The sequence below is a fragment of the Sus scrofa genome, chromosome 9 (assembly GCF_000003025.6).
Source record: "Sus scrofa isolate TJ Tabasco breed Duroc chromosome 9, Sscrofa11.1, whole genome shotgun sequence".
Lineage (NCBI taxonomy): Eukaryota > Metazoa > Chordata > Mammalia > Artiodactyla > Suidae > Sus > Sus scrofa.
Genome location: NC_010451.4, coordinates 107777639 through 107798763, shown reverse-complemented (window position 1 = coordinate 107798763; position 21125 = coordinate 107777639). Strand labels below are relative to the sequence as shown.

General features: G+C 41.5%; 1 protein-coding gene across 1 annotated transcript in view; it reads left to right on the top strand.

The window, feature by feature from the left end:
* Positions 1-20922, top strand: part of LAMB4 (laminin subunit beta 4) — a gene marked incomplete at its 5' end in the record, with an annotated part of 121884 nt that extends 100962 nt beyond the window's left edge. The window contains 6 exon segments of the mRNA XM_021063522.1: positions 1339-1465; positions 5664-5871; positions 8265-8403; positions 12744-12917; positions 14188-14341; positions 20126-20922. Of these exon segments, the coding sequence (XP_020919181.1) occupies positions 1339-1465; positions 5664-5871; positions 8265-8403; positions 12744-12917; positions 14188-14341; positions 20126-20265 (942 nt within the window).

Here is a 21125-nt window from a genome sequence, read left to right as displayed (position 1 = left end):
TATAACATACGTCACTGTGTTAGTTTTGGTATATAACATAATGATGTATGTATATATTGCAAAATGATTAGCACAATAAATTTAATGTCCACCACATGTCACTACGCTTCATTCTTGTGATGAGAACTTTTAAGAGCTCTCTTAGCAACTGCTATCCATTTTAAAGCTTTATAAGTTCTAGAGAATTAAGGAGCAACTCCAAAAAATTAAGATACATATTTTTAACCAGGTAAATACTTCTTTGGTTACCATTAAATCTTTTGCCACAAAATCCGTATGGCTCAAATTAAGCTGGCTGCTTTTGTGGGGAAATAAAGGGAGGTTTTTTTTCTTTTTTCTTTTTTTTTTTCTTCCCTAGCTCTGTTTGACCCTAATTAGCCCTGCTTCTGTCACAATTAATTTATTCAGTATAGCTCAGCTTGTGGATGATATTGTCCTATTGCTCTCTGTTTTTTTTTTATCTTTCTCTAATTTGTTGGAATCCCAAGAAGAAGTCCATGACCTTTTTCAAGTCACACAATTAAGATTTGCACTTCTAGTTTATAAGCATTTTAGTTCTATCGTTTCTCCACCAAATGTTTGGAATTTATCTTTGTAGCCTGCTCTGAGTTCAAACTCATTTATTAAAGAGAGGAACGCTTTCTTTTTAGCTCTCAAGGAAAGCACATTGTTTGAGGAGTTCCTGTGTGGCTCAGTGTGTTAAGGATCCAGCGTTGTCACTGCAGCAGGTCACTGCTGTGTCATGGATTCAGTTCCTGGCCTGAGAATTTCCACAAGCCATGGGTGTGGCCAAAAAAAAGGACAGTACATTATTTGAATTTGAGGAACATTTAAAAGAATAACTCTTTTAACTTATATTAAACTTATTATTTAAGCTTATTAATATTTTAACTTATGTTACAGAAAATATTCTCAACTCATTAAACATAATGATCACTGTAGATAAGAAGTCCTGAGTTACAGTGAAGTAACTTCTGTGGAACTCGTCAATGTTACTGAATGCTAACATCTCATTCAAACAGAATTTGCGTTTTAGATTTGTATCAGGAAGTCATTATGATGACATCAATAATTGTTTTCAAATATTGATTTTGATTACTGATGGTGTTTTAAGAGATATGTTCACATTATTAAGAAAACATGGTAGTGAAAATAAATAATATCACCTTTTGAAACAGTCCTTTACAATGAATTTATTATATAATTATCTAGACTTCCTTTGTATTTTTAGTGAGTTTTATTTGGTCCAGCGAACTAAGAATCATCACAGAATGTGCCACGTTGTTGTGTGTTTGCCTCATTGTTGTGTTTTTTCTAATTCCAGATCAAAAATGTAAGCTGGCAGAATTCTCCAAAAATAATGCTTTACAGCTAAGCAAGAAACAGAGGAATATAAAAAACCAAAGTGAATCTGAAGAAGAAAAAATGAATCTTTTAATCAAAAACCTGAAAACGTTTTTGTCAGGTAATTTTTAAAAAAATTTTTAGGACTAGTTTTTTTTCCCCTTCTCCTTCTCTTCCTCCTCCTTCTTCTTTTTCTTCCCCTTTAATGTATACTCAAACATCACAACCAATTCCAAATCACATTTGTTGAAAATGTCATGTATAAATCAGAAACATGATGTACTCCTTGATTTTAAAGTTTTTTGTTTTTTTTTTTTCCCTCTCTCTCTCTCTTTTTACAGCTGCATCTGCAGCACATGGAAGTTCTCAGGCTAGGGGCTGAATGAAAGCTGCAGCTGCTGGCCTACGCCACAGCCATGGCAACTCAGAATCTGAGCCACATCTGCAACCTATGTCACAGCCTGTGGCAATGCCAGATCCCTAACCCACTGAGCAAAGCCAGGGTTTGAACCCACATCCTCATGGACACTATGTGGGGTTCTTAACCCACTGAACCACAATGGGAACTCCAATTTTAAATTTCCTTTTTTTTTTTTTTTTGTCTTTTTAATGTAGCTGAGGTTCAACACTGCATGGAACTGATCTTAGGAGACTTTCTTTCCCATAGCCATCTTCTAAAGCCAATAATTTAATATCCTCCTCATGAATTAATTGACAGTTGTGATGTCAGTTGCACTCTTTGCAATCACTTTATTAAATCCATTTACTCTTTGTAAAAGACTCCCGTGGTCAAGTATTTTTTCCATCTCAGTGTTTCTAGAAATTGTATTAGCAGCTCTAGTCCTGATTTTCAAAATAAGGGAGGTTGGGGGTGGGAAATAGGTAACAAAAATAATCAGTAAAAATGACCAGAATAGGAGTTCCCGTCGTGGTGCAGTGGTTAACGAATCCGACTAGGAACCATGAGGTTGCAGGTTTGGTCCCTGCCCTTGCTCAGTGGGTTAACGATCGGCGTTGCCGTGAGCTGTGGTGTAGTTTGCAGACGCGGCTCGGATCCCGCGTTGCTGTGGCTCTGGTGTAGGCCGGCGGCTACAGCTCCGATTCGACCCCTAGCCTGGGAACCTCCATATGCCGCAGAAGCGGCCCAAAGAAATAGCAAAAAAAAAAAAAAAAAAAATGACCAGAATAATCAGTAAAGATGGAGGTGGAATTAGTCAACTGGACTCTTTCTAGTTTGTTTGAAAGCAATTTTTTTTTTTTTTTTTTTTTTTTTTTTTTTTTTGCGTTTTAGGGCCACACCCATGGCATATGGAGGTTCCCAGGCTAGGGGTCAAATCCGAGCTGTAGCTACCAGCTTACACCACAGCAACATGGGATTCGAGCTGCGTCTGTGACCTACACCACAGCTCACAGCAACGCCGGATCCTTAACCCACTGAGCGAGGCCAGGGATCAAACGTGCAACCTCATGGTTCCTGGTCAGATTTGTTTCTGCTGAGCCATGACAGGAACTCCTAAAAGCAAATTTTTAATGGTGAGCTTGATGGATTATTATTGACTAGGATTGTTGATTATTGATTGCTGTTGACAAAAATCTGGGAACTGTGTGAAAAACACATTAGCTCAAATATAAGTCAATTCATGCACCAAAACAAAAACAAAAATCAGAACTGCCACAGCAGTTGTACAAAGATGTGGAATAGGGTCCAGAGCCCCATCAAGTGTTCAAAAAGCAGGTTCTGCCTGTTTTTCTCCGAGTTCACTGGGTCATAGAGCTCATTCCCATACAAGTCCTGGTTCTCATTGCTATTAAATAAGCTTCTAATAAAAATTTCACTTTAATTAGCCTCAGGAATTGGGGGGAGGGGAAGATGTGTTCAGATTATTACAACAAGAATTAGTGTAGATATCGAGAAAAATCCTGTTCCAGAAAATGAACTTCCCTGGTGAGGGTCCTGAGATTCTTGGTCCCTAGGAAGCAGTTCCCTTCACCTGCCCAATTCTTCTCTTCTCTTGGCTATAAAACCCAAGTAAAATTATCATTACATTTATGGTGGTCACACTATTCCACTCTTCTTTGGCCATCTTAATATTTTCCTTATGGTCTTAATTCCTTTTTTTTTTTTTGTCTTTTTTGCCATTTTTTGGGCTGCTCCCGCTACATATGGAGGTTCCCAGGCTAGGGGTCGAATTGGAACTGCAGCCTACGCCAGAGCCACGGCAACGTGGGATCCAAGCCACGTCTGCAACCTACACCACAGCTCACAGCAACGCCAGACCCTTAACCCACTGAGCAAGGCCAGGGATTGAACCTGCAACCTCATGGTTCCTAGTCGGATTCGTTGACCTCTGCGCCACGACGGGAACTCCCTGAATTCCTTATTAACAGAGTTATGTGTCATTTTACCTGAAAATGAATTTATAATCACCTTTTTATTATGGCCATACCCACAGCATATGGAAGTTCCAGGGCCAAGGATTGAATCCGAGCCACAGCTATGACCTGTACCACAGCTGTGGCAATGCTAGATCCTTAACCCACTAAGCTGGGCCAGGGATTGAACTCATGCCTCCACAGTTATCCAGGCTGCTGCAGTCAGATTCTTAACCCACTGCGCCACAGCAAGAACTCCTGCAAATTTATAATCACTTAAATTTGAATTTTTAATCTCATAATAAATGCCAATCAATGTTTCATGACTGAATAGGAGGTTAAATTTAATTCACTTTTTATTAGAGCTTTCGTTTTTTTAAATTACTCAATGAATAGAGCTTTCGTTTTAACAAATGTTACTATTTTTATAAAGAGCCAATTCCATGATTCTTTTAGAATGTGGTTTTCATTTCTTCCCCCAAAAATTCTTGTCACATTTTTTCAAAAACATTACAAGAAGTAAAATATTCCTTTTATATTAAATGAAAGAACCAAAGCAAAAATGGTTACAAAGAGGATATATACACGTGTCGTGTCACTCAAATGCTGAAACTCTTCCAAGGCTCCCACTATGAATGAAATCTGGCTTTCTTAACCCCACGTTTGGGGGCTTGGGTGATCTATTCCTAGCCTTCCTGAACTCCTGCTCCTTCTTTTTTTTTTTTTAACTTCTTTTTAAAATTTTTTTCTTTTTCAGATGCTTTTTTAGACACCCCACTCTGCAGCCAGGAGTGATTCTCGAGCTGTCGCCTGTTCCTCCCTGAGCCTTTGCTTCTGCTGAGACCATTCTTACCCACTCCCTTCACCCCACATCTCCAGAAACTTAATCTGTGCAGGCCTGGAAGACAAGGTTTAAATGCTCTTTTGAAGTATCTTCTCCCTCTGAACTCCACATTGTGTTGGCTTATATTAATCACCTCTGTCCTTAAGGGATCATTAATCATCTAGAACTACTTTTGATTCCCCACTTGATGGTATGCCCCTGGGCGGTCAGATCTATGTCTAATTCATCTCTAACTTCCACCATGGGACTCAGCATTAGGAAGGAGCCAGAGAGACAAACACTAACAGTCCACCTTCCACTTTAGTTCTCATAGGGGGTCAATTTTATTTTTCTGAAAATTGGGTAGAGATGTATTTTAAAGTTTCTTTATAATTTGTAATTCACACTATATGTTACTCCGTCTTGTAGCAGAGTAACAGGTGTTTGAGAAATCATACTAGGTATGGTTACCCAATTATGCAGATGAGCAAAATTTGTAAGCCTTTTCAATGTCACGGAGGATTTGTGTAGAGTTTTGTTGAGTCCAACCCAATGCGTTCCCATTGTCTCATTCACGGTGTTTGAATCGTAAGGGCAGGCATCTGAACATTTTTGTTGGTTTTGAATCTGTGCTTCTAATAAGCAATTCTTGTGGGACATTTTGTAGAACACTCAATATCCGAAATCTGCTGCTTTTTGTTGTTCCAACAAGCATTTGTGCAGGATGTATTCAGCATTATGTGAGCAGTGTTTCTTTCAGAGAAGAGGGAAAATTGAGGGTGAAGAAGAATCTTTAGGGAGTTCCTGCTGTGGTGCAACAGGATGGGCAGTGTCTCTGTGGCACCAGGACACAGGTTCGATCCCTGGCCCAGCACAATGGGTTAAGGATCTGGCTTTGGTCAGTTGCAGCTCAGATCTGATCCCTGGACCAGGAGCTCCATATGCTCAAAAAAAAAAAAAAAAAAAAAAAAAAAGAAGAATATTTGGGACATATATTATCTAATCTCTATATTCTAGGGACACATAATCAAATGCAAATGCTTAGAATTTGTTGTGATATTTCCAAGATAGAGTGATAAGACACAATTAACACAATTACCTAAAACCCTCCTTCTTATTTAAGAGGAAATCGTGCCTCCAAAGGACATAGAGAAGGTTGCACATCGTGTACTTGGCATCCACTTACCGAGAGCCTTGCAAAATCTAACCCCTGAACTTGACAAAACACAGAAATTTTCACAACTCTGTCAAGACCATAGGACAGATGAGAACAGCCTAAATCAAGCAGCAGATGGAGCCCGAAAGGTTTTAAGGGAGGCAAAAGCAGTTGAGTAAGTACAATATGAATATTCTCTTGAGCTGCTAAAAGGCCATCTGAAAAATGTTTGCCCAAGGAGCCATAATGTTCAAATGAAATTGCCCTCCAATAATTCATTGCCCAAAATGAGGGCTAAGCTCTCTGTGGAGGTGCCCCAGGAAGCTGGAGAAGTGGGAGGTCATGTGCTGAGATGCTCCTTTCCCTTTTCCCTTAGACTCTGCCCTTCCAGTGATCTGTTACCTTTTTTTACCAAGATGCACCAATAAATGCCATATGTTACCTATATGGCAATACCTTAGCAAGTGACAGGAATATCTGTGTGTTTTTCCATTCTTATATACCTATTTGGGGTTCTTTCTGTATTTACTATGATAAGCAGTACTTTAAAAATCTAAGTTAAAAAAAAAATCCCATTACAAAGGTAGGATGGTGAGGAAGAGAATAAATTGACACTGGTGCCCTAGGAATGGTAGAGGAATGGATGATATTACAGTGCACAGTGACTAACTCTTGCTTTCTTCTACCCTTGTTGACTTTGCCAAGCAGGAGGAAAAGGCGTCTTGATGTTTTTAGGAGCATGGGGTGTTGCGGGTCAAGGTTATAGGGTTGGTGGGCAGTGGTAACATCACCAACATCCACCACCATTTCTGGATGCCCAAAAGCAGAGTTGAGACAGGAGCTGCCTTCACTGCCTCACCATCCACTTAAATAAATGACATGCATCAGACTCAACAGAAACCCCAGCTCCTTCCAGTTTTAATATTTAAAATGAAGAAGATTAAGTAACTGGGGCATAGCCACAGAGCTATTAAAAATGTTGCCAACAAAGGATTTTTAGTAACATGCAGAGATTCTTACAGTGTAATGTTAATGCTTTTAAAAAGAAGATAACAGATTATACACGGAAGAGGACCTCAGTCATGAAAAGGAAAATTCTTGTAGGACAAAAATGCTGGAATATTCCAATATTTTAAAGGGTGGTAGGATTACTGGTAAATTTTCCCTTCCTGATTTTTTTCATCTTCTTTTTTTTTTTTTTTTTTTTGGTCGGGGGGGGTACTTGTTAAATTTACTATAATGAGCAATATACTGAAAATTTAAAAAAAGAAACACAGTAAAAAGAGATAGGGGGGTGCTATGACAAGGGAAGACTCCAGAACCCCTACTATAACTGGAAGAAAAAGTATGGAAGGGGAAATCTACATATTGTATGATTCCAGTTAGAGGATGTTCTGAAAAAAGCAAAGCTATGGAGATAGTGAAAAAAATCGGTGTTTGCAGGAGTTGAGGGGAAGGATGACTAGGCAAACACAGAGGAATTTTAGAACAGTGAAAATACTCAGTTTGATACTATTATGATAAATACATGTCATTACACATTTGTCCAAACCCATAGAATGGACAACACCAAGAGTGAGCCCTAATGTAAACGATGGACTTTGGGTGATTATGATGTGTCAGTGTAGGTTCATCACTTGTAACAAATGTACCCTCTGGTGCAGGGTGGCGGTGACTGGGGAGGCTGGGCATGTGGGGGCGGGGGGGCAGCATGTATGTGGGGGTCTCTGTTCTTCCTCTGATTTGTTATGAACCTAAAGCAGTTCTTTGAAAATTAGTCTCTTTTTTTTTTTTTGAAAAGAGAGAGACATTATCACTGGAAGGAGTGGATGGGTTGGATAGAGAAAGAAAGGGGTGTTTGCAGTTTAGCTCTTTTAACTCTCACACAAGCATTTCTAAGGATGCATCTGCTCTTTCCCTGACTTGGTACATTCTTCCAAAGGTGCTTCTCAGCCCATAGATCTAAGACTGTTGACTTGAGGTGAGCCCATTTCTGTAAAATAGACTATCACTTGGAATGCTTGTGATTTTAACCTCTGACTGGGCCCCTGGGCGGCTGGAATGTCAGTGAAGCTTAAATAAACCTGAATAAACAGAGCCTGAAAACCCAGGGCCTTTCGTCCTCTGTTTGTTCTCTGGGAGCCTCTTGATTCCTCCACCCCCACTCCAATAAGGATTTCGAGAGTGTTGCTTAAGTTTGAGAAATCAGGGAACTGGAATTGGCTGAAGATAGGGGGTTTTTTTTTTGTCGTTGTTCCAAGCTTGGCAGTTTTATCCCCCAAATATCTCTGCTTATGACAAACTAAAAAGAAATGAGAACACTACCCTTGATTTCCATTTCTGGTGAAATCTATATCTATGTATGAATATATATGTATTTTTATTGGCATTTATATGTACCTATTTCTCAAAATGAAGACTTCAGCATTTTGCCTTGCTTATGAGTAATTTAAATTTACTCTATGAATAATTCAATAAAGTTTTTGGTTGAGTTGAATGAACTGTCAAGGTGAAATAAGTGAATACTTTGTATTTATCTAAATCTGATATGTTAATATCTTACCTTAGAAAAGCAGCCAGCACTCTATTAAAACTGGACAAAGTGTTGAATAAGTTGCAGCAAGTTCAAATCACTCAAGGGGGAGTGAATTCTACCATCACAGAGCTGACTGCCAAGATAACAAGAATAAAAAAGAATGTACCGCAGGTATTTCTCTATCTCCTTTGAAACTAACCTGAAATCGATTTTGAGTGTGGATACAAATAGTTTTTAGTGTCTGTCAATGTCAGGCTTGTCTTAACTGTCTGATGGGATTATCATGATGATAAATATGATTATGATAGTATTATGCCTTTAATTAATGTTCTAAGGAGTTCTCCCAGCATTAGTTCATCTCATTGTTGACTAAGCCCAGGGGACAAAGCCGATGCTCCCACCAGCTTGTAAATGAAGAAACTAAGACTCAGGGAGGTTAAGTGACTTACTTAAGGTCACACAGTTAATTAATGATAGATTTGAGGCCAGAGTTTCTCTCTTCTGATACCAGGGAAAGTAATAGATTTTTTTTTAGGGCCGCACCCATAGCATATGGATCCCTGGCTAGGGGTCGAATCAGAGCTGCAGTTGCTGGTCTACACCATAGCCACAGCAACACCAGATCTGAGGTGCATTTGGAACCTATACTGCAGCTTGTGGCAACGCCAGATCATTAAGCTACTGAGTGAGGCCAGGGGTCTAACCCTCATCCCCATGGGTACTAGTTGGGTTCTTAACCTGCTGAGCCACATGGAAACTCCGAGTTTTTTTTTTTTTTAAATGGCCACACCCACTGCATATAGAAATTCCCAGGCCAGGGATTGAATCTGAGCCAAAGGCAATGCCGAGTCCTTTAACCCACTGCACCAGGATAGGGATGGAATCCACATCTCCACAGCAACCCGAGCCATTGCAGTCAGATTCTTAACCCACTGTGTCATAGCAGGAACCTCAGTAACAGATGTTTGAAAGCTCGCTTCCCCAAAAAAATTAAGTGAATTGTTAACAGCTTTTTATAACTAAACTTGCATAAGATCACATCAGGATATCCTAAGACTGAAAGAAGATCCTACCCCAAAGAAAGGGTTCCACCCAGAGTTTGATAGGAATAAAACCATGGTTTAGCCATGGAAGAGGAAGCCTGGCAATTGGAGATCAGAACAGGACCTAGTCTGAGAGTCTGTGATGGACGGGTCTTTCTCCCAGGCTCCGTAACCCATTCCCAGCAGATTGTGAGTTTCTCAGTGTCTGTTCTTCATCGGAGTTTTAGATTTTAAATGCACGCGTCTTGAGAAGAAAAGCAGAAAGCCCCAGTACAGGAAGTAGAGCACCAGAAAATTCAAAGCTTGGATAGGATGAGGTTGCCTATATCAAGAAGCAGAAAAATAAAGATCTCCCGGTTGTCCCCTCCTAAGCATTCTACTCTAGAACAAGGGTTGGCAAAATACAGCCCAGGAGCCAAATGGATGCACCAACTGTTGTTGTATCCAAAGTCACAAATCACATTGGAATCCAGCCACATATTGCCCATGGATGCTTTGGTGCCACGACGGCACAGAATTGCATGGCTGCAGCAGAGACTTTGTGGACCACAAAGTATAAAACATTTACTGTCTGGCCCTTGACAGAAAAAGCTTGCAGATTCCTACTCTAAAAATTTCATACATGTGCCCAAGGGCACAGGCAGGGGCTTCCATTTCTAACGACATGGTGGACCAGAATACCAAGCACCCCTCTTAGTAGGAAAAAAACCTTGAATATCTCAGATACGATATTTTCACAATTTATTAATGCATAGCTGAATTAGTAAGAAATGGAGGGAATCTTCAGAGGCCAAAATGACAGAAAAGCAAGCTCCAGAGAGGTAATCAAGCAGGAACTTGACAGCAGGCAGAGGGCCTCTCCAATCCCTGGTATATTAGAACTTCTGGTCATGATAGCTGCCATGCAAAACAGGAAAAAAACAGGAGTTCCCGTCGTGGCTCAGTGGTTGACAAATGCGACTAGGAACCATGAGGTTGCAGGTTCGATCCCTGCCCTTGCTCAGTGGGTTAGGGAACCGGTGTTGCAGTGAGCTGTGGTGTGGGTTGCAGATGTAGCTCGGATCCCGCATTGCTGTGGCTCTGGTGTAGGCCGGTGGCTACAGCTCCAATTTGACCCCTGGCCCGGGAACCTCCAGACGCCGCAGGAGCAGCCCTAGAAATGGCAAAAACAAACAAACAAACAAACAAAAACAAAAAACAAAAAAAAACAAAAACAAAAAACAGGGAGAAAACAAAGCCCATGCAAGGAGGGGATGGGACCCTTACACGGAACGATGACCCCAAAAGGCAACCCTCAGGGAGATGTAAGTTATTACAGTGAGAGAAGGATGGAAGGAAGGACAGAGAGAGAAAAAGAGAGAGAAAAGACATTAGCCTCTGCTTGGCGGCGGAAAGTCTTCACTAAGAATTACTAACCACGAGCTGGCTGTCAGGTGAGATAGGGCTAGAAGTCACAATACGTGGGTGACCGCCCACAAACCAAACTAAAAATGTCATTTAAAATGGTCCTGGGTTGGCAGGGCCCTCAGATGCTGGATAGATGAGAAACCCTTTCCAAAGGAATGCACCTTAAAACCAGGTGTCAAAGGACTCCCCCAGACACAGAAAAAAGCAAGAGTCATCAGAAACAGTAAACGAGAATCAGAATGCAGGAGACAGTGGATACTCCTGTGATTGGATATTCAATACAAAATGACAGTGATTATTGGAGTTCCCATTGTGGCTCAGTGGTTAACGAATCCAACTGGTTAACCAAGAGGTTACGGGTTTGATCCCTGGCCTCGCTCAGTGGGTTAAGATCTGGCATTGCTGTGAGCTGTGGTGTAGGTCAAACACAGATTGGATCCCGCGTTGCTGTGGCTGTGGTGTAGGCTGGCAGCAACAGCTCCTATTAGACCCCTAACCTGGGAACCTCCATATGCCTCAGGAGCAGCCCTAGAAAAGACAAAAACAAAAAAACAAAAAAAAAACCCCAAAGCAAACAAACAAAAAAACCCAAAATGGCAATGATTATTATGTTTGAGATAATCGAAGAAGGCATGAAAGGTTGACCAAAGAACAAGGGACAAGAGATAACAAATGACCAGTCAGACTTTACTTCTAGATATGACAAGTTTAGTCACTGAAATAAGAAACAATTATAAGGTGTTCATTATTGCTTATAACAGACAAAAAAAATTAGAAGCCACCTGCCTCCACAGAAAATAGAAAAATAAATTGGGAGGAGTTCCAGGGTGGCCTAATGGGTTAAAGGCCCAACATTGTCACTGCCGTGCCTTAGGTTGCTGCTGTGGCGTGGGTTCAGTCCCTTGCCGGGGAACTTCCACATGCCACAGGCGCAGCCAAAAGAAAGAAAGAAAAATAAATTTTTGTTTCTTCAAACAACAGAATACTTTAAATTGGTAAAAATGAATAAACCAGAGTTAGGCAAATTAACTTAGGTGACCTGTACAAGCATAATTTTGAATTAAAAAATGCAAGTTGCAGAAATACACTGGATAATGTTTGTACAATTTTTTTTCTTCTTTTGTCTTTTTTGTTGTTGTTGTTGTTGTTGTTGCTATTTCTTGGGCTGCTCCCGCGGCATATGGAGGTTCCCAGGCTAGGGGTCGAATCGGAGCTGTAGCCACCGGCCTACGCCAGAGCCACAGCAACGCGGGATCCGAGCTGCGTCTGCAACCTACACCACAGCTCACGGCAACGCCGGATCGTTAACCCACTGAGCAAGGGCAGGGATCGAACCCGCAACCTCATGGTTCCTAGTCGGATTTGTTAACCACTGCACCACGATGGGAACTCCCTGTATAATGTTTTAAAGTAGAAAATACAGGGGAGTTCCTGTCGTGGCTCAGTGGTTAACGAATCCAACTAGGAACCATGAGGTTGCAGGTTCGACCCCTGGCCTTGCTCAGTGGGTTAACGATCCGGCGTTGCCATGAGCTGTGGTGTAGGTTGCAGACGTGGCTCGGATCCCGCGTTGCTGTGGCTCTGGCATAGGCCAGTGGCTACAGCTCCAATTCGACCCCTAGCCTGGGAACCTCCATATGCTGCGAGAGTGGCCCCAGAAATGGCAAAAAGACCAAAAAAAAAAAAAAAAAAGTAGAAAATACAGTATGTGGTTGTATATGAATAAGATAGCCTAAAAGGCACGTAGCAGTACATGGAATGGCCAATATTAGATTCAGGGTATTGGTTACCCTTGGGGGAAATAGAAGAGATATAAGGGGGGTGGTACCCCCAGGGCCTTGGTTTATTCTTAAGCTGGCTGAAGGGTACATGGATATATGCTATCTTTTCTCTTAGGCTCCCTTGTCTGTCTGAAATATTTCATAACTTTTTAATGAAAACGCAAAGGAACAATTTTCCTTTTACACCTAACTTATTTGGGGATGGGTAATTACATTACTTATTTTCTTGTTTGTTGCATAAAGAGACTTTTCTCCTTCCTTGTTTTCCAATCAACAACAGGTTGCAAATCAAGCCCAGGAGACGAAGAACAGGCTGGACCTGGTAAAGCAGTGGTCAGTGCTGGAGAGCAGACTTGCTGGGCTGCAGAACAAGTTGCAGAGGAACCAGGACGAGGCCATGTGTGTGCGGGCTCGGGCCGAAGCGGCCCGGCGCCAAGCTGGGGGCCTTGAGGAGGTCATTAGTCCCACCCCTCCACCAAAAGCAGACAAACAGTGCTTCTTTGAAGGATAATCCCTAAACCCCAGATTTGTGTGCCTTTTGTCAGCATTTCCTTTAGTGCCAGCTCTATGATCTGTGGTGTATGTTTGTAGGGACCCCGCTGGGCACAGAGCCCTCTCTGTAAGTAGAGGGCTGTCTGCAGAAAAGACAAGTTTTTGGCCAAATTATGTTAGAGTGTTTACCCCCAATCCTGCATTGCTAGTGGTATCTGGGTCAAATGTCTCCTAAACTTCCAAACATTTCCAATTTATGTCATGGGTATATCTTGTGTTTGCCCTGCATGCTAATTAAATGACATAAAAGATAAAGAAAAGAAGTGAAAGTCCTCAGCCAAAGAACAGATCAAGTTACGAAAATCAGAATGAGTTTATGAAACAGTTGTGAAAATGGCCTATTCGTTTTGGTTGCTGAAAGAAACCATCAGCTCATTTTCTTAGCAGGGAATCTTTGGTTGGCAGCGTTAATACAGCAGCTTCAGCCAAAGAAATTGGTTGAGTGTTTTTCCAATTAGTGGATTCTCTTGTTCTTGATTCCTAATGTGCTGGGTACGTTTTCCACTGACTTGGGTGTTGGGGACATTTTTTTATGGGGCAGAGGCTGACAAAGGCTCTCCCTGCCCACCCTCTCCCACCTCGGTGTTCTGGTCCTGCATCAGACACATGTTTATCTGTTTAACATAATAGGATGACAGCCACTCAGGCCGACCCTGAAGATTTTCATTCTGATACTCAGGGAGCCCTTCCTAACTTCCTGCCTCTCTTCTTGCCTCATTCCACTCTCATCTTGGGGCCAAGCAAATAAAAGGTCCTTGCTCCCTCTGACCTTCACCTTGCACTTGAAACCAGTCAACCCAGCTGAACCAAACCTCTTAGGGTAGCACTGGATCCGTTCTGTCTTCTCTATCTCTGACCTTAACATTGTTCAGGACAAATTGGTGCCTCATAAATACTTGCCTTAACGTGGAATAATGCTTGATATTTTATAACAGAGAAATATGACTTTTGACCAACTACAGCTGAGAATTTTTTCAACCTGAAAAAAAAAAAAAAAAAAAAAAAAACCCTGCAAATAAAAGCCTTGTCAGAAATATCAGAGTGACTCAGGCGCATAATGACTAGATTACAGTTTCCTCTTATTCCTTTTGTAAACAGTATCAGGCAAACATCACACATGTGTACATGCTTTGTTAATATTTTCTAGTGATGAAAGTGTTGCTCTGTTACAGGAGTCTGTGGAGCTCAAAAATCAATATGCCATTCTTCAGCATGAGACAAGCCCTGCTGGACTGACAAAGGAAACACTGGGGAAAGTGAAACAGCTCAAAGATGCAGCAGCAAGTTTGGCTGGAGATACAGAGGACAAGATAAGAAGAATGGCAGGTATCTAGTCTGTGCATTTTCCCAGCTTTGTTGAAGTGTGGTTGACAAACAGAACTGCATATACTAAAAGTGTACAACGTGAGGCTGTGCTGGGCATGGATATGTGTGAAATGACAACCACAATGAACACATCCACCACTTCATCCTCCACTCTTTTCTTTTTGTGGTGATGATGCTGAAGATTGACTCAGGCGGCTTATCCAAACTAATGGTTACCAAAGGGGAAACATAGGGGGAGGAATAAATTAGGAGGTTGGGACTGACATATACACACTACTGTATATAAAAGAGGTAAGTAACAAAGACCTGTATAGCACGGGGAAATCTACCCAATACTCTGTAATAACCTATGTGGGAAAAGTATCTGAAAAGGAGCGGATATGTATACGTATATGTATAACTGATTCACTTTGGTGTACACCTGAAACTAACCAAACTTTGTAAGTCAACTAGACTCCAATAAATATTTTAAAAAATTTTTTTAAATATTAAAAAAAGGATCTACTCCTATATACAATATTATCAATGCCCAGAACCCATTCATCTTATAACTGGAAGCTCTTGCCCTTTGACCAACAGGTCCCCATTTCCCCCAACCCCCTAGCTCCTGGCAGACACCATTCTACTCATTCTATGTGTTCAACTTTTAAAAAAAGGTTTTTTATGGTATAGTTGATTTACAATGTTGTATTTGTTTCATTTGTGTAGCAAAGTGAATTGTTGTGCATATATCCATTCTTTTTTCCTGTATAGGTTATTACAGAATATTGAATAGACCTCCTTGTGCTATATACCTTGTTAGTTATCTATTTTATATATGGTAGTGTGTATGTGTTAATCCCATCCTCCCAATTTATTCCTCCCCTCCAGGTTTCCCCTGGATAACCATAAGTTTGCATTCTAAATCTGTGTTTGTTTCTGCTTTATAAACGAGTTCTTTTGGATCATTTCTTATTAGTTTCTGCCTAAGCATGTCGTATGATACTTGTCTTTGTCTGACTTACTTCACTTAGTGTGGTAATCTCTAGGCTCATCCATGTTACTGCAAATAGCATGACTTTGTTCTTTTTATGGCTATGTAATATTCTATTGTGTGTGTGTGTGTGTATATATATATATATACATATATCACATCTTCTTCTTTTTTTTTCTTTGCAGTCTTTTTAGGGTCACACCCACAGCGCATGGAAGTTCCCAGGCTAGGGGTTGAATTGGAGCTATAGCTGCCAGCCTATTCCACAGCCACAGCAACACAGGATCCAAGCCAAGTCTGTGACCTACACCACAGCTCATGGCAATGCCAGATCCTTAACCCACTGAGCAAGACCAGGGATCAAACCCGCATCCTCATGGATACTAGCTGGGTTCAATGAGAAAGTTATTCAGGGTGGTTTTTCCCACAGCTGATGCTCATGGTTGTTGTAGGAAATCCTTCTGTCCTTAATCACCTCTAAATCATCAAGAAATATCAAATGATGAGTGATCTAGTATTATTTTTGTTGTATTTATTGTACATATTATTTTTGTTATATTTATTGTATATATTTAATCCCCAAATTTTTATATTCTTTTGGAATATAAGTAACTCTCAAAATATTAAAATAACCCAAACTCCTCACTTACAAATGCATCTTTGTCATAAAATGAGTCTTTGGCCCGACAACCGCTTATATCATTGCTATGACATGAAAAAAAATGAAAATGCAGCATTAGTTGGGGGCCAAAGTCAGGAAAAATACATACCAAACTGTTAACATTAGACATCTCTGGAGAGGGGGCGGATGAAGGGAAGACACTACTTTTTACAGTTTTAGAATTGTTTTAAAAGTAGTGAGCTTCTGGAGTTTCCGTGGTGTTCTAGCGGTAACGAACCCCACTAGTATCCAAGAGGACACAGGTTTGATCCCTGGCCTCATTCAATGGGTTAAGGATATGGCATGCTGTGAGCTATGGTGTAGGCTGTAGACATGGCTCAGATCCCACATTGCTGTGGTTGTGACGTAGCCTGGCAGCTGCAGCTCCAATTCAACCCCTAGCCTGGGAACTTCCAGATACTGCAAGTAAGTGGCCCTAAAAAAAAAGAAAGAAAAAAAAAAAAGTAGTGAGCTTCTTTTTCATAACCACTATTTTTCTAATAACAGCACTATGAAAGATTCAAAAAGACAAAACGTTTTCACCTTGCACTCCATGGGCGAGATCATTAAAAATCCATTTCTATTCTACCCAGACCTTGGCCCATACTGTGGGAACAAAAACATAGGGAACCATTTTCTGTCTTATGTTTTATGGCAGGGCCCACATTGTTTCCACTTTTCCCCATAGACTGAAACTTCCACAATCCTTGAAATTAGGTTGGACGTTTAAGTCGGGGGACTTCGCCTCAGAGAGCTGGAAAGCAGTGCATTCCCCTCCTTCCTCTCTTCTCACTTTAAGGCTGTTCTTATGACTCCACCAAATAGGAAAATAAGACATTGGTTTGGCCATCTTCCCAACTCTGCCATTTGAGAACAGGCTGAACTGCGAGGGCTGTGCTCTGTTGCCATCTGTTGGGAAGAGATGCCCAGGGGATTCCAGAAAAGAGCCCTGACTTAATTCCACAGGGTCAGAGTGAGAGAGTGGAGCGTGCACCCCAGCCTGCATCAGGGTCCCGCCACAGAAGTTTGAGACAGTCGGAATCCCAGCAAGAAACAAAAAGCGCACTTGGATGCCATTCTGGATCATGTGATTATAAGTGGAGGGGCCTCAGTTACCTATTTTGCATCCCAAACCATCTCCCAAATGTAATGGCTTAAACAATAAGCGTGGACTCTTTGTCTGCGGGTTGCCTGAGTGGTCCTTCTGCAGGTCTCTGCTGAGGTGTATCTCAAGCAGCTGCGTTTGGCTGATGGGTCAGCTGGCAAGGGCGCCAAGGGCCAGGCTGTGCTGAGACACTGGGCCAAGGGTCTTTCTAGGCTCTTTCATCTCAGGCTGTTTTACAGCACAGTAATCATGGGGTCCCATGAGAAGGGGCAGAAGACGCCAGGCTCTTGACGTCCTGCAACAGCATTTCTTCCACGTCCTGTTGGTCAAAACAACTTGTAAAGCTGGACCTGGTTTAGGGAGAAAGGGTCAATAAACTCTATGTCTTTTCCTTTCTTTTCTTTTTTTGGGGTTGTACCCACGGCATATGGAAGTTCCCAAGCTAAGGGATCGAATCATAGCTCCAGCTGCAGCCTACACCACAGCCACAGCAACAATGTATCTGGGAGTTCCCGTCATGGCGCAGTGGTTAACGAATCCGACTAGGAACCATGAGGTTGCGGGTTCGGTCCCTGCCCTTGCTCAGTGGGTTAACGATCCAGCGTTGCCGTGAGCTGTGATGTGGGTCGCAGACGTGGCTCCGATCCCATGTTGCTGTGGCTGTGGTGTAGATAGGCAACTACAGCTCCGATTCAACCCCTAGCCTGGGAACTCCATATGCCACGAGAGCGGCCCAAGAAATGGCAAAAAGACAAAAAAAAAAAAAAAAAACAAAACCAAAAAACAAAAAACCAATGTATCTGAGTTGCATCTGCAACCTACACTACAGCTTGTGGCAATGCCAGATCCTTAACCCACTGTCAGATCCTTAACCCACTGAGTGAGGCCAGGGATCAAACCCGCATCCTCACAAAGCCTCTGTTGGGTTCTTAACCCGCTGAGCCACAACGGGAACTCCTAGACTCTTTTTCTTGATGGGAAGAACTAGAAAAAAATGCACAGGAATTAAGGCATCCTGGGTGACCAGCAGCAGCGAGAAGGCCTCAGCATCTCTGGGCCTGAAGGAGCTGCAGGACGTAGGAGTGTGAGTGCTGGAAGTAGCCGTGGGAAGGCTGGGGCAGAAGGGCGGAGGCCCTTTGCAGGAGCAGGACCTGAGAGATGTCAGAACTGCCAGAACCCTGCTGCTCACCAGGGACGCCACCTGCTTGCTCTTCCCACCCCCGACCACTTCTCAGAACCGTCCAGTGGCCAAGTGTGAATGAACGCCAGAGGCCAAGGGAGCCAGGTGATGTCATCCACGGAAGCTGGCTTTCCAGGACACAGAGCGGGATGGAGAATGGATCTGGTGTGGCAAATGGAGGCCCCAGCACGTTATTAACTTACTTGGCAGAAACAGAAGGGTCTGTTTTTCTTTTAGTGTAAATACCCTTCCAATGCTGAATCTTCTTTTATTTATGTATTTATTGATATATGTATTCTCTTTTTTCAATGTTGTGTGAGTTTCGGGTGTACAGCAAAGTGATTCAGATAAATATACATATATTCAGATATAGATGTATAAATTCTTTTTCAGATTCTTTTCCCTCATAGGTTGTTACCAAATATTAAGTATGTTGCCTGTGCTATACAATAGGTCCTTTTTATCTATTTTATATCTGGTAGTATCTACATATTCATCCCAAATTCCTAATTTATCACTCCCTTCCCGCATTTCCCCTTTGGTAACCACAAGTTTGTTTTCTACGTCTGTGGGCCTATTTCTGTTTTGTACTTTTTTTTAGATTCCACAAGTAAGTAAGCATGAATCCCCTTCTCAATCCCAAGTGACCTCTATTTGAAAGTTTCTAGTGACAGAACGCTCATCACCTTCCACAGAGGCTCCTTAGTTTTTGAACTGCTGTGACTACTGGAAAGTTCTTTATGTTCAGACAAAATCTTTCTTCATGGAGTTTTCACCTGTTGGTTTCATTCTTTGTCCTTAGGATAACCAAAACCACATTTACTCTACTTTTCTGGCCACAGATACTTGAAAAAACTAAAACACGTGCCCAGAATCTTCTTTTTCTATGTGAAACGGAACCAGTTAATTCAGCTTTCGTCCACAAAACAGTTTCACAGTTATTCGGCAGTCTAGTTCTTTATTCTCAACACCTGCTACTTGACAGCCGCCCCAAAGCAACTGAGTATCCAGTTGTGATGTGACCAAGGGAAGTGGAACACTGACCTTCCTTCTTTGAGAAGCTCCACTTCAACCCGAGACCAGTTTCTTTTCTAAAGGCCACTTGACACTGTTCACTGCAGCTCTCTGTACCTCTTTCATCAACTCCTCTATGGGCTCCTGGTTAGGGTTTACTGTCATTCCCAGGTATTAGCTGGATGAAGAATGGATAAGTAAATGGATGCATGGATGGGTGGATGCAAGTGATGGATAAAAGTGAAAGGCATCACAGCAGAGAAGAATGAAGAAATGCAACTGTCTTTTTAAAAAATGTCTTCAGTCTTTTTTACCAAAAGATTGGGAAACCCTAAAGTGATAGACACATATGAAAAAGTGAAGTTAAAATGGCAAGCATAGCAGTTCTCTTGTGGCAAGGCGGGTTAAAGATCTGGCGTTTTCACGGCAGCATCTTGGGATGCAGCTGTGGTGCTGTGGGTTTGATCCCTGGCCCAGGAACTTCCAGATGCTACTCCGGCCATGTCCAAAAAAAAAAAAAGCAAGCACAAACCTTTGGAAATACAGCACTTCAAATCTAATCAAGGCCTATCATCTGTCTTTTCATTTCTAATGAATTCTAACTAGCCTGAGAGTCACATTGATAAATGTCTTCAGATAGAAAATAAATTTTAGACAAAAACATCGATTTGCTGATCTATGTGAAAACCTTGAGAAATAGGGTGGAAATAGATGTTTTATCCATTGACTCAAAACCCCAAACTAAATATGTCCTTAAGAGACCCATAAATCCCTGTGTTCAGTATAACATGGATAACTAGGAGCAATCCATCAGATGGAAAGATATCATTGACTTCATTTTCTTTTTTCAGATTTAGAAAAGAAGATCCAAAATTTGAATCAAAGTAGAAAAGAAAAGGCTGATCAACTGAAATAGTTGGAAGATCAAGTCATTGCTATTAAAAATGCAATTGTCGAGCAAGAAAATAAATATGCTACCTGCTACAGTTAGGCAGAGTGAAAGTGCAAATCACCTGTGCCTTTGTTTCTGGCTTCTCATAAGCAAACCCGAGGACATGTGTTGAAGTTGGGAAGCAGAAACGGTCAGCCTCTTCTGCCTCCTTCCCCAAACACTCCTTGTCCAGGGTGGCTGGGGAGTGGAACTCAGCCAAGGAAATGCCACTTAATATGGAACAGGAACAGAGAAGTAAAAGATTGTCTCTGGTTTCAGAAAGCTTTCTTTTTGCCTTCCTTTCCTTTCACAACTTAACAATGATGAGTTACATAGAACAAGTACAAATCTATAAATAAGGATTCTGTTTACTAATATTCATTTCAGTCAACTAAACCTAAGCATTAGAAAAGTTTCCAGCAGCAGGGGTGAGGGGGTTGGGAATGACAAATCAAGGGGCATAAAATTTCAGTTAAGCAAGATGAATGAGTTCCAGTGAACTTACAGTCCACTTAAAAAGTGTTGAGAGTAAATCTCATATTAAATGTTCTTAACACAAATAAAAATAAATTTAAACAAATTAAAATAAATCAGTATCTAATACTGGGATGGAATAAATATAAATGGTATATACTAGATTGTCCTATATTTTCATTTGGATTTGCTTTATCTGCAAGACTAGTATTCTACTCTGAATAAAATGCACACAAATCAAAATGTAACTTGGTTTTTTTTTGGGGGGGTTCTTTTTTAAGGTCACACCCATGACATATGGAAGTTCCCAGGCTAGGGGCTGAATTGGAGCTGCAGCTTCGGGCCTACACCACAGCTCACCGCAACGCAGGATCTTTAAACCACTGAGTGAGGCCAGGGATCAAACCTGCATCCTCATGGAAACTAGTCAGGTTCTTAACCCACTG